This window comes from Anthonomus grandis, chromosome 13 (assembly GCF_022605725.1).
Source record: "Anthonomus grandis grandis chromosome 13, icAntGran1.3, whole genome shotgun sequence".
In the NCBI taxonomy this organism is placed as follows: Eukaryota; Metazoa; Arthropoda; class Insecta; order Coleoptera; family Curculionidae; genus Anthonomus; species Anthonomus grandis.
The window spans coordinates 295,377-309,739 of NC_065558.1; the positions used below are offsets into that span (position 1 = coordinate 295,377).

The 14,363-nt window shown below is 33.1% G+C and overlaps 1 protein-coding gene across 4 annotated transcripts in view; it reads right to left on the reverse strand.

The window, feature by feature from the left end:
* The window catches only part of LOC126743489 (dipeptidyl aminopeptidase-like protein 6), a 93,979-nt gene that overhangs the window by 3,082 nt on the left and 76,534 nt on the right, over nucleotides 1–14,363 (reverse strand). For all 4 annotated transcript variants that reach the window (XM_050450594.1, XM_050450592.1, XM_050450593.1 and 1 more), the window contains 6 exons: nucleotides 10,824–11,053; nucleotides 10,594–10,768; nucleotides 2,774–3,063; nucleotides 2,552–2,711; nucleotides 268–469; nucleotides 4–209 (listed from right to left, as the gene is read on the reverse strand). In XM_050450594.1, coding sequence (XP_050306551.1) covers nucleotides 4–209; nucleotides 268–469; nucleotides 2,552–2,711; nucleotides 2,774–3,063; nucleotides 10,594–10,768; nucleotides 10,824–11,053 — 1,263 coding nt within the window. The remainder of the gene's footprint in view (nucleotides 1–3; nucleotides 210–267; nucleotides 470–2,551; nucleotides 2,712–2,773; nucleotides 3,064–10,593; nucleotides 10,769–10,823; nucleotides 11,054–14,363) is intronic.

The following is a 14,363-nucleotide window of genomic DNA, read 5'->3' on the forward strand; positions in this document are numbered from 1 at the left end:
TACCTGATATCTAAAAAGTACCCCGTTCTGGGCCAGAGCCCTCGATAGAAGCACACTGTGTTGATAAGGGGCGGTCAGATCCGCCATACCGTGAAGTAAAAAGAACGATTTCCTAGGAATGTTTTTGGCACGCTGTGTTGCGTCAGCCTCCACGTATCCTTTATAGTTTTCCGTCGGTAGGCCTAAAATCCGTTCCGTAAATGCCGCATCTACAAAATATCACGCAATTATATATACATAAGAGATAACTTTCAGTAAGAAACTTACTATAATACAACCAGTCTGTTATAGGATTCACTGCTATACCACACTTAAAAACCTTTTGCTGATTTCCTAGCCCCAACACCATGGAGGTTACGTAGCCTCCGTAGCCCCAACCCCATATACCTATCCTGGTCTTGTCAAGGTATTTGTGGTATTTATGGTCCTTGTTTAGCAGATACTCGATTACCGATAGTTGATCTTGCACCTTAATAAGCAACGTTAGTCAGTCATATAATGTGTGAGTGTGGTGACTTTAACTGGAATAAATTCAGTTAAGACTAGTCAAATTTTATCTCGCAAAATTCCTGAGACCCGTCGAACACAAGATTGAAATCTTAATGATGATTGGTTATGGGGACAGAAGTCGTACTCAGCTAGAGGTTGTCCACTTATTCAGGCAGAAATATCCAGATTTGCCACCAAGGTACGATTAGTAAAATCGAAAACATATTTCGAGAAGTTGGGCACGTGAGGGATGTTTCAAGACAAAGGTCTTCTAAAATCGATGAAAACACTTAATTAAATGTATTGTTAGCGATAGAAGAAAATCCGGTAACTGCAGCCAGAAGAGTAGCTCGCGAAAACTCTATTCATCAAAAATCTGTGCTAAAAATTTTAAAAAGTGCAAACAAACCACCTTATAAAATGCAACCCGTTCAAGAGTTATTGGAAGACAATCCAGATCGCAGAGTTTATGAACGCCATTGACGAAAATCGCATATCTCCGGAGTGGATCCTTTTTTCTGATGAGGCTCCATTCACCCTAAATGGCCATGTTAATAAGCAGAACTGTCGCTACTGGTCTGACGAGAACCCACACTGGGTAAGAGAAACTAATACACAATATCCCCAGAAAACTAATGTTTGGGCTGACATCATTGGCAGGCATATTCTTCAATGATACTTTAACTGGGGAAAGATATCTAGAATTTCTTGAACATGAACTAGTTCCAGCCTTACGTGCCTTATATCCGAGTCAGTTCGATCCAGATTTGTATGATGAAAGAATCTGGATGCAACAAGATGGTGCTCCCTCACATTATGCCCGTAATGTACGCCAGTATTTATATGACAATTTTCCAAACAGATGGATTGGTAGAAGGGGTGCAATCGAGCGGCCGGCACGTTCTCCCGATCTCACCCCACTTGATTTTTTTCTGTGGGGACATTTCAATAGTCAAAGGCATATTTTAGCGAGTAAGCGGCTATAAGCGTCTTAAAGACATCTCATTCGAGCGATTAAGTCATGACGCCACCGTATAAGGCGCTTTAAGCGTTTGTTAGCGGTCTCCCGAGAGTCTCCCTTTAGTTTATTTAGTTTCTTTGTGTTATAAAGTTTATTTTCGTTGAAAAGCTTATTGAGAATGAGTAATTTGGGGTAATTCTTAATTACGGCGATTATTGTTTTTCCCTTAGTAAAAGTAGTACTAAAAGTTAATTAATTAAAGAAAGTAGGTAAAAGATATATTTTGTGTAATTTCGGTTTAAAAATCAGTGACTAATTTTCCCAGGTATTTATTGCAATTGTTTATGCATTTTGAAAAATAGTCGGAATGAGCCAAAACTAATTTGAATCTCGTTAGGATCTAGATCCGACCTTAAAAAATTTATAGATATGAGGTTGGATTTAACCTCAAAATGTTTTGAAAACTGAGACAAATGAGTGTTTTCATGGTTTAATTCTATTTTCAAACAAATTCAATACCAACGAAAACGTAGCAACAGTTTTGACTCTGACAGCTGTTAGACATGACGTCATTCGAGCGAAAAAATATTATAACGTAACGTTTAAGACTTAACGTAAGACAACCGAGTAAGGCGCTTAATCGCTAAAATATGACTCAAATTTATATGAGCAAACCAGGAAACCTAGACGAACTCAAAGAACGTATTAAGCAATAAATCCGACAAATACTCCAGAAGTGTTAGAAAATGTCAGAAACGAATTTTATTATCGTCTTGGGCTTTGCCAACAAGTAAATGGTGCTCATTTCATGTGCATCATCTTTTAATAATTTAATGGTTTTTATTTTTTTTCGTATTTCTCCTTTAGATAATCCCAAAAGTAAATAGGGCAATTTAATCAGGAAAAAGGGATCTTTTCAATGAGAGTTCTATGTGAAAAAAAAATGGGGTTAATTTGGACCCCTCCTGTAGGTGAAAAAATAACAAAAACTATCTTGAAATGTGAAAAAAATAAACAAAAATCGACGGGTCTCAGGAATTTTGCGAGATAAATTTTGATTAGTTTTAACTGAATTTATTCCACCACACTGTATGCACTCACCTCTACGCCTCCTAGTTGCCGATACAGGGCCCTATTCGATTGCCCTTTGGAACCCCTAACGTCTAATTTAACATAAACTACATCACAATGGCTCGACATGAAAGTGGCCCAGTCTACAACGAACTCCTCGGTGACCGCTTTACTGCCAGGCCTACCGTTACTAAAAAAAAAAATATGTTTCTTCCATAATATAACACCCCATCAGCAAACGTGTTAACTTACACTTCAACAACTACTGGATATGCGGCATCACGTAGCTCCTCCCTCCAGGACGGGGGCAGAAGCAATTGCACTTGAGCCAAACTGCCTTGAGGCAACGGCACCTCGAAGGAGCGTCTCTTGGGCAGAGCTAACTTTTGTAGAAAAGCTCCGGCATGGGATTCGCGGGTGTCGTATAGGATTTTCAACAGTTTGTGACTGGTGGAGTTGTGAAGTCCGGCCAACGGGAGACCTGGACCTTCGCATTGGAGGACGTAGAAGGGGTCCTGGTAGTTGCCGTTTGGAGGGCTCACCTGTATCAGGATAATAATAATAATAATAACGTTTGATAATTCATATAACTGAAGAAACATCATGCAATCATTTATAAAAACTATACCCTTATTGGCCTGGAACCTTCACTCGAAATTAAAATTTACTATAAGAGTGATAAATGTAAAAGTAAGAGCTAGCGAAATAGAGAAAAAAGGAAAATCAGAGCAGAAGAAGGGAGCATATAGAGTGTATATGCTTATTAGGTATTAGATATAAATAACTTTTTCCAGATCATACCTTTAAATGATCACACAAATGAATCAAATCAAAGACTTCAGACACATCTGAGAGTGGTCTGCGTATTGTTGCAATTTAGAATATTATATGCAGTCCACACTTTTGTGAAAAGGATTTGTTTGAAAACTCGCGATCACGATCAGTTTGAATAACGGCTAATAATTGTTTAAAAAATAATTTTATTAGAAGTAATGTTCTACTGTATGCATTATATTATACTTTCAACCGTTTAAAATGAACTAGACTACACTTTTTAAGGTTGGTATTTTTGTTTGGAAATTCGTGAACATCAATTATTATTACTAAACATTTCTTTTATTTAATAGAGTTTTTAAAAATAGTGAAAATTGAAAAAAAAGATTTGATCAATAGTAACAGGACTAACGAATTTTTAATAGATTAATACGTTCCTAATCTTACCAAGGGGCGAAAGCGACATTTTTTTCGTTTTGGAGTTAGGTCCAACAAGTGATCAGATTTAAAGGTATCTATGATCTAGCAAACTGGCGAACGTCCATCTATAGCAGTTCCCGTAAACATCAAAATTGTCTTATAGGCGTAAGCGACACTAAATACATTATAGGATCAAACTAAGAGGCGAACATGCACAAAATTGAGTGTCGCCGAATTGTCAGATCTCACAATAGTAATATTGGCTGTTATGCCTAGATCTTTCTGTAGCGCAGCCCATTTTTACTGTAGTTAATAGTAGTGTTTTGAAAAAAACGGTTGTGTTAAATTATTATCGTGAATTAGACGATCGTGAAGTATACCTTTTTTCAGATGGTTGCAGTGGTCAAAACCGCAACACGATTGTTTTTACTATACTGCTGCATACAATAACAAATTCGAAAAACCTTAAAAAATGCGTTTACATTTTTTTGAAACGAACCACGGTCAAAGCGAGGGCGATTCGGCCCATAGCTCAGTATCAACAGCTATGTCTTTGGTCGGCGACATCTTTATACCGGCTCAGCTTCGTTAGCTTTACTGAAACTAGTTGTTACTGTTAAGTTGTATAAACAATATTTTTCATAAATCTACCCTTGATAACGAATAAACAAATACCTGAAAGAGCGGTTACATGTTTTATTTAGTTTGAGTATTAGTATAATAGAACAGGCGAACATCCAATATAACATTCAAGAAATCTAACCAATGGGCGAACGTCCATTTAGGTCAATTTTAGCTGTAAATAACCTATAGGTATTCAAATTTTACACATATGTTTAGTAAGCATGTATATTGACCTAAGTAACACCATAGACAGTAAAATAATTAATAAACTATTTAAAAAGTAATCGTGTTCCAAATAGGACCTATTTTTTTTTAAAACGCTTTCCTGTAAAATTAACAAATTGGCGCTTTCGCCCCTTGGTAAGATCAGCGACGAATAGTTTTACCCTTCTTTAATGTTCCTTAAAAAATATCTCTAGTATAGTCAGTTTCCTAATAATTTTTTAAAATTAAATTTCAAAGTGTTCTGGGACTAGTAAAAACTAAAGCAACCAGCTTTTGCCGAACAGTGAAGATTTTTGTAAAAAGGGCTTTGTTTGAAAATTCACGATCCACATGATTTTGAATAGGGTTTATTAATTATTTAAAAAATATTTTCACTTGAAAGAATTATCTAATGTATTTTTTTTTATTATAGAATCGAGTGTTTCTTATAAAATGGTGCAAATAGAAGTTAAATTGAAACACAGTAGCAAGAGTAATGGGTTTTTTCAATAAAATTGAGAAATTTGTAAAAAAAATGAATAAGAAAAGTGGTCCAATCAAAAATGCTCTTTTTATTCAAATCTTGATATCAGAAAAACGTTTTTACACTCAAATTCTTCCTCAGGAATCCCACTATTTTGTCGTAAAAAAATTATAAAATTTTTTCCAGTGGTTCTCAAGTTATGACCATAAATGTCAGTTGAAAAATAAAATGCATAAAATTACAATTTGGCTGTAAATTCTTTCACTTTGATGACTTCTTGACCTTGGATGGTAAAATCGTCTCTAACACAAAAAGTTTTTGAGGTACAACATACGCTTGTATATGAAATTATTCGAAAATAATTGGACTTTTTTATGTGTAATTCTTTTTTAAATATTCCAATAATGTTATAGAAATTTTTGCAATAAAATTAAGAAATTCGTAAAAAAATTAGCAAAAAAAAGTCGTTCAACCAAAAATGCATTTTTTGTTCAAATTTTGATTTCAGAGGGACGTTTTTACACTCATATTCATCTTCAGGAATCCCACTATTTTGTCGTGAAAAAATTATAAAAATATTTCCAGTGGTTCTCAAGTTATGTCCATAAATGTCAGTTGAAAAATAAAATTCATAAAATTACAATTTGGTTGTAAATTCTTTTATTTTGATGACTTCTGGACCTTGGATGGTAAAATCGCCTCTAACTCAAAAAGTTTTTGAGGTACAACAAACGCTTGTATATGAAATTATTCGAAAATAATTGGACTTTTTTATGTGTAATTCTTTTTAAAATATTCCAATAATGTTATAGAAATATTTGCAATAAAATTAAGAAATTCGTAAAAAAATTAGCAAAAAAAAGTCGTTCAACCAAAAATGCATTTTATGTTCAAATTTTGATTTCAGAGGGACGTTTTTACACTCATATTCACCTCAGGAATCCCACTATATTGTCGTGAAAAAATTATAAAAATATTTCCAGTGGTTCTCAAGTTATGACCATAAATGTCCGTTGAAAAATAAAATGCATAAAATTACAATTTGGCTGTAAATTCTTTCACTTTGATGACTTCTGGACCTTGGATGGTAAAATCGCCTCTAACTCAAAAACTTTTTGAGGTACAACAAACGCTTGTATATGAAATTATTCGAAAATAATTAGACTTTTTTATGTGTAATTCTTTTTAAAATATTCCAATAACGTTATAGAAATATTTGCATTAAAATTGAGAAATTCGTAAAAAAACGAGCAATAAAGTGGTCAAATCAAAAGTACTCTTTTTATTAAAATATTATTTTCAAAGGTACGTTTTTACACCCAAATTCATCCTCAGGAATCCCACTATTTGGTCGTGAAAAAATTATGAAAATATTTCCAGTGGTTCTCAAGTTATGACCAAAATTGTCCATCAAGTAATAGTCTCTTTTAGTATCACTTAAAAAATACTTCTAACATAATTAGACTTATCTAATTATATTTAAAAGTATTTTATATATTCAATTAATAATATTTCGAGAGAAATCCGACCAATTTTTATTGAACAATGAACATTGTTGTGAAGAAGGTTTTGTTTGAAAATTCGTGACCCACATAATTTTAAATATGGCTTAATAATTATTTAAAAAATATAGGGTTATCCATTTTATACTTGGAAAAGTACAGTTAAATAAAACACACAAGATATTCAGATGGAGACGAAATTTTTATTTTGTTTTAAAGATTGAATCAATCCATTATATATGAAACACAATATCATTTAAATGTCCACTAAACTGCAGAATTACTCAAACCCAAATTTTGAGCACAACGAGGAATTGACAAATTTGGGTCTTCCTCCACACTTTGAGCAACAACAGCGATATTTTCAGCTGAACGAACGTTACGGTGATGCACATGCCTTACAATATCAGTAACCGATCTCTTTAAATTTTCTTACTGTGTTCGAAATTGTTTGCTCTGTAGGACGATTATGTCGACCGTAATCAGCTCGTAAAGCTCTAAACTTTGACATAGGAGAATCACCATTTTTATAAAACAATTTAATAATTTTAGTACGTTGTTCGACTGTTAAACGATCTATATTTATACATGGAAAACCTTCAACTAAAAAAAAAACGCTTTACATGATGTTTATTTCTGACAGGTGTTAAACGGCAGGGTTGTACTTAGCCAACCTCGAATCGGGTTATCCAAACCCGCTACTTTCACTTGAAATAATGATCTAATGTATTATTTTATTATTTAGTGACAATAAAAAAGTGCGAGATGAAATAACATTAGACTACAAATGAAGTAAATTTAAGTAGCTCTTTTAGTGGTATTAAAATTATATTTAGTGTCTTAATTTATTTCACTAATTATAACTTAAAATATTCTCTAGTGATTACTGAAAACTAAAGTAAAATGGGACCAAATTTTGCTGAGCAATAAACACTTTTATAAAGAGATTTTTGTTTGAAAATTCGTGATGACCATCAATTTGAATAAATACTAATGATTGTTTAATAAAAAACGATTTATTTAAAATAATATTCGAGTGTATGCTTATATTATACTTTCAAACGATTAAAATAAACTAGCGGAACCAAAATCGGACTAATATATTTTGTCTAGTAGCACTTTTGAGGGAAGTGTTTTTATGTAGAAATTTGTTATGATCAATTGTTATTAAAAAAATAATTTTATATGAAATAAAGCTTTAGGGCATTTTTGAAAATAATTTAACGTGGTTTTTATAAAATACTAGAAATTGGAGTAAGATTTGATCAAATTTGAAGGAGTAACGAATTTTTAATACAAAAATAGTTATTCTTTAATCATTATTAAAAAATATATCAACTATAGTGTCCTAATTAATAATTTAAATTAAATTTTAAAGTGTTCTCTAGTGATTAGTCAAAACTACGGTAAATTCGGACCAATTTTTACTGAGCAATAAATACTTATGATAGAGAGGATTTTGTTTGGAAATTCGTTATCACCATCAGCTTGAATACAAACTAGTAATATAAAAACAACATTTACTTGAAATAATGTTCTAGTGGATGCTTCTTATTATACTTCTAAAGTTTTACATCAGCTATTGAGAATTGGAGTAAAATAAGACTAATTTTTTACTAAATAGTGATCAATTTTGCGACCGATATTTTTGTTTGACAATTTGTGACCCATATCGCTTTTAAAAAATACCAAACCGAATCGCTCTTAAATTTATAAGACAAAATCCCTCCCTTGGCTCATCAGACTTCCCGACCAATACAAGATAACTTATCCAACTTTAAACTATCAAATGCAACCCAAAAACCTAAACCTTGTCCCTACGAATTGCCAAACATTTGGCATTCAGAGCCTGGATTACCGGAAGTTTCAGTTACAATCTCATTTGTCGATCTTTTGTCACAACTTTCGTGGGCTAAATTGTCTGGCGTTTGTATTATCTTTCGGCTTGGGAAAAGCTGACTTGAGACGTGACGTCGTTTTCATTTCAATTAATTCGGCCACAAAGTCAGATAAATAAAATCAGTCAACGTAACTTTTGTTGAAAATGGGAAAAGTTCTTAGGGGACGACACCATACTTGAAGAGTGGAATATGTAAAAGGGTCCAAGTGCTATTTTTCTCAAAATGCGTTTTAATGAAGTTTTGGGGTCTTTGCGCCACTAGAAACTTGCACTAAATAATTTATGTTTCTGTGCTGTCATCTTGATTATATTATTAAGAATCTTTTACAAATAGGCCCAAGTGCTCTTAATATTGCACATGTTCATTTTAACCTTACTTTTTGTTTTAGATTGGAAACAATTGCTTTTTCGTCGCTGCTATTATTTTTTGTGTCTAAAAATGAGTGAGAAATTGCTAATAATAAGTGGAAATATTGCAAGTGCTCCATCTACAAGCATGGATAACATACCAATAGACATTCAAAGGAAAAAAAGGAGCAAAACCGGTGACGTTCGTACAGATAGCCAAGTTAAAAGAAACAGTGGACAACCTGGAAAGACATCTTGTGATACTTTTTCGATTGGAGTAAAAAGAGTAAAATTTATCTGTCAAAAGCTTGCTAAATGCAGTAACATTATATTGCGTGAAAAACGAGGAGGAAAACGTAGCAGAAGAGATTATTCGTGGAAATCAAAAAACCATTGAGGTTATATCCTCAATCCCAACACGAGAAAGTCATTACAGAAGAGAGAAAATTTCCAAAAATTATTTGTCTGAAGATCTTAGCATCCGGAAACTTCATGCAGCTTTTCTTTTAAAATATACCGAAAATAATACTGCAACACGTGTATCGAGGCAATGGTTTAATAACATCTTCAAACATCAGTTCAATCTTTCCTTTGACCCTCTAAGGGTCGATACCTGTCCCAAGTGCGACCTATATAAAGTGGATATGAGAAAAGCTGCCAACCCCGTACAAAAAAAGGACGTGGAATTGAAACAAAAATTACATCATAAGAAAGCAGAAGCTGCACAAAAAATTATGAGCAATGATTGCAAAAAGAGTCTCCTTGCATCATTTCTTTTGATTTACAAAAACAGTTCTATATACCTTCATTGACACACACTCAGATGTATTACAGTCGCCAATTAGTTATGTGAATTTTGGTATACACACCATGAAGATAAGGGAACAAGATTCTTTTACCTTTGGGATGAAACTACTGGAAAACGTGGTTGCAACAAAATAGGTTCTTGTATTTTTGACTTTCTGACAAATCAACTAAAGACTTCCAAAAAGTCATTGGTTGTATGGTCTAACAACTGCGGAGGTCATAATAAAAATCAAGGAATTTTAGCAGTCTATATTACTCTTGTTGCCAAAGGAGTTTTTGATGAAATATTGCACAAATTCTCACAAACAGGACATACGTTCCTGTCTTGTGATAGGGACTTAACACAATCCCTTTATAGTCAAGCACATGGGAAATTTCTTTGTCTGGATGTCATTGGCAAAAGAGACTCTACAAACTGATAATCTTGGACTATCGCAGGTTGTAATGATTAAAATAAATGCAAATCTGTTACAAGTGGGTTCTGTTAAAGTAAAAACTTACTACTCTGATTTAGCACTATACCGCAAAGTGAATATTTTTAAGGCACATACTACTATAGAGTATTTTAAAGACATTCGAATCCTAAAAAAGCATGGCCTGCTGCAAAAATCAAAGAAATTAAGAATATGATACCTTATCTAAAGCCGAAGAACCAAGTTTTTTATGAAGAACTTATACAAAAGATGAGTGAACATGCAAACTAACGTTCGAATATGTTATTATTTAAAAGAGTTTAGAAGTTACTTTGAGTTTGAAATAGTATTGGCACTTGGGCCGTTTGGACATTAAATTTGTAAAATAAAACTTTTTTTGTAAAATTTGTACATTTTGTATTTGACACTTTGATTTTGCCTGTCCTGAACACAATAAAAACGCGGTTAATATAAAAGGATTGGTTTTAATTTATGTTGTTTCAAAACGTTTTTGTCGCTACTGTAAAATTTGTGAAATGGCACTTTTGCATATTTCACTCTTCTTGACGGAAATATTTTCCGAATAGTACACTCACCAGGGCATTAAAGTGTGTACAATTCCCATACAAAAACCGACTGCTCCACAACACGTCGCCCAAATCACAAGTTATACAGGAAGACTCTAATCTACGGGGGTCATTCGTAGTGGGGTCTTGAGACACGTACAGGTGTTTCTGGCCAGGTTTATGCTGCTCAGTGGCCAAATACCAACTAGAATTAAAAAGAAAAATTAATGAAAAAATTAATATGAAAAAAGTCGACTGACATGTAATGGCTGCTGGTGTCCCAGGCGAGTATTTTGCTGACCTCGTGAGGACCATGGCTGAGGACGGCGATGTGCTGCTGAGTGACGGTGATGTGTTTGATGTGCGTGTAAGTTTCCCTGCTGCCCTCCTGCACGTGGGCCAACATGAGGAAACTGTCACCGTCGGGTGAGAAAATCGGATGCTCTTGGACCTCCAGCCAGGCACGTTCCAGGGCGCGTTCCGAGTGGCTCTGGAAATTATTGCAAAAAATAAACAAACGGTTATGCATTTTGGCAGCCATATATACGAAAATTTAACCATGAAAGATAATAAATATGGGTTAAGATTATCTATTAATGCCACAGTTGACCGAATATATTTTCAGGCGTTTTCCGCCCTATTACAGTGATTTATGATGCCCAGTTTTGTTTAATAGGTCGAGATTAAGGTCAGGATAGGATATAAGAACCAACTAAGGGTCAGCACGATCTTATCTTTAGACAATTACTTACCTACCGTATATTCAGGTTAATTTTTGCCCTATGGGGTTAAAATATAAATTCCCCTTTAGGCTTCGTATAATTTATGATATAATGTGAAAAGTCTTTTCAATTATTACCACCAAATACTATTCATCTCTCCTGTGTCTTAATGGGTCTTAAAGTCAAATAATTTTTTGATGTAAAAATGACACTCAAAAACGTACTCTATTAAGGGAAGAAAATACCCTAAATATGGGAAGAAATAAAGGGAAAACTTCCTGGCTTGCCATGTTTGGACAATATGAAATGACCTGGAAGCCTCAATGATGATAATTCTAGTGGCTGGAAAACGTAAATTTTGAAATTATGTGGGAAAGTGAAAGTCTAGAAGAAGATGACGTCAAACGCCTGGAAGTGACAGAAAAAATTGAGTGGCCTGGAAAACATCAAAAATAACCTCAAATGCCTGGAAATAAGAATATTATAGAAATATATTTTTTTTTAATTTATTTTAACTATTTTTACTTTTAGGCATTTGAGGATTTTCTATATATTTCAAAATTTTTAAAATAATTTAAAAAAATTACCTAGGATCTGTAATAAAATAACTAAAAATAACTAACAGACCAAGAAAATTTGATAAAATATATCGATTGCTTGGAATAAATAAGAAATTAAGTACAAAAAAAGTAAAAATTACTTGAAATCCTTGGTAGATAATTGGAGAAAAATTTAACTCAAATGTCTGTAAGACGTTATTGATTCAATAGGTCTAGAAAATATTATTGAAAATTTTCCGAATAAATGAAAAATTTATCAAAAAATCTGGACAAAATATGAAAAATAATTTTAAATCCCTCTGATGCCTGGAAGAGGTAAAAATTAAAGTAAAATACCTGGAATTCATTGAAATATTACTTGAAATGCTTAAAAGAAGACAATATGTCTAAAACATAAAATAAACAACTTTAAAGGAAAAAATCAACGTATTCTCGTTGAAATATCATTAATTTAAAAATATGTGAAAAAAAACATATATTTTGACATTATTTTATAAATATTTATGTTATTTTAATTACATTTTGGAAATTGATTCTTCAACTGTCTGGACGTACCAAAAAATGAATTTATTCACCTCAAAATTGCCTAAAATACCTGGAAAAGTTGTTAAAACTATTTGGAACTCAAGTAAATTATTCCAGGCAGTTGAAGCTTCTTTCAAGCAATTCTGTGAAAAAACAGTGATGCCTTCAACCGACTGGAAGTTCCGTAAAATGACTTCAGTTACGTCAAAATGGCCTCAAATGACTAAAAAAGCTGCTTTAAGTATTTTGAACTCGAGCGACTATTTTAGGCATTTGAAGCTTTTTCCAAGCAACTCTCTGGAGAAAATGGATAATTCAACTGTCTGGAAGTATTAGAAAATGATTTTCAATAGTTTCAACTACCTAGACGTACCAAAAAATTACTTCGATTACTTCCAAATTGTCTAAAATACCTGGAAAAGTTGCTGTAACTACTTGAAACTCAAGTAAACTATTCCAAGTAGTTAGAGCTTTATCCATACAATTCTCTAAAAAAAGTTGTTGCTTTCAATTGGTTGGAAGTGACTCGCAATAGTCTCAACTGCTTGGATGTATCAAAAAATTACTTTAAAATTGCCTTAAGTGCGTGGAAAAGTTGCTGTAACTACTGGGAATTCAAGTAACTTTTCCGGACAGTTGAAAGTTTTATTTAGATAATACCCTGGAAGAAACTGTTGCTTTCATCTGCCTAAAAGGTTTACAAAATGATTTCTAGGAGTCTTAGCTATCTGGACGTTCCAAAAAATGACTTTAGTCAGTTGCAAAATTGCCTCAAATTAATGGAAAATTTGCTTCAACTACTTTGACCTTAACTGACTATTCTAGGGAGTTGAAAATTTTTTCCAAGTAACCCTCTGGAAAAAAATTGATGTTTTTAACTGTCTGGAACTATCAGAAAATGACTCTCAATAGTCTGGACGTACCAAAAAATAACGTCAATTACTTCAAAATTGCTTCAAATGCCTGGAAAAGTTGCTTTAATTACTGAGAACTTAAGTGACCATTCCAGGCAGTTGAAGTTTCTTCCAAGCAATTTTGTGAAACAAAGTTGATGCTTTAACTTCCTGGAAGTGCCAGAAAATGACTTCAGTTACTTCAGAATTGCTTCAAATGTGTGGTAAAGTTGCTTTAACTACTTTGAATTCAAGTAAACTACTCTAATCAGTTGTAACTTTTTTTAAGAAACTCTTTGAAAAAAATTGATGTTTTAAACTGCCTGGAAGCTTAAAAAAATTACTCTCGATAGTCTGAACTTCCTGAACATGCCAAAAAATGACTTTAGTCATTTCAAAATTACCTCAAATTCCTGGAAAACGCGCTTTAACTACTTTGAACTTGGGTGACTATTTTAGGGAGCTGAACATATTTCCATGCAACCCTCTGGAAAAAAATGATGTTTTTAACTGCCTCAAACTATCAAAAAATGACTCTCAATAGTCTGGACGTACCAAAAAATAACGTCAATTACTCCAAAATTGCCTCAAATGCCTGGAAAAGTTGCTGTAGTTACTGAGAACTTAAGTGACTATTCCAGGCAGTTGAGGCTTTTTCCAGATAATTCCCTGGAAGAAATTATCGCTTTCAACTGCCTGGAAGGGCCTGAAAATGACTCCCATTAGTCTCAATTGCCTGGACGTAAAGAAAAATGACTTCAAAATTGACGATATCTTAAGTGTAATTTTAAATTTTATTAATTAAGACTTTATGATAATTATTATAACATATTTTAGGACACAAACAGAAATTTAACCAATATTCAACTGCTTTGAACTTAACTGACTATTCTAGGGAGTTGAAAATTTTTCCAAGTAACCCTCTGGAAAAAATTGATGTTTTTAACTGTCTGGAACTATCAGAAAATGACTCTCAATAGTCTGGACGTGCCAAAAAATAACGTCAATTACTTCAAAATTGCTTCAAATGCCTGGAAAAGTTGCTTTAATTACTTAGAACTCAAGTGACCATTCCAGGCAATTGAAGTTTCTTCCAAGCA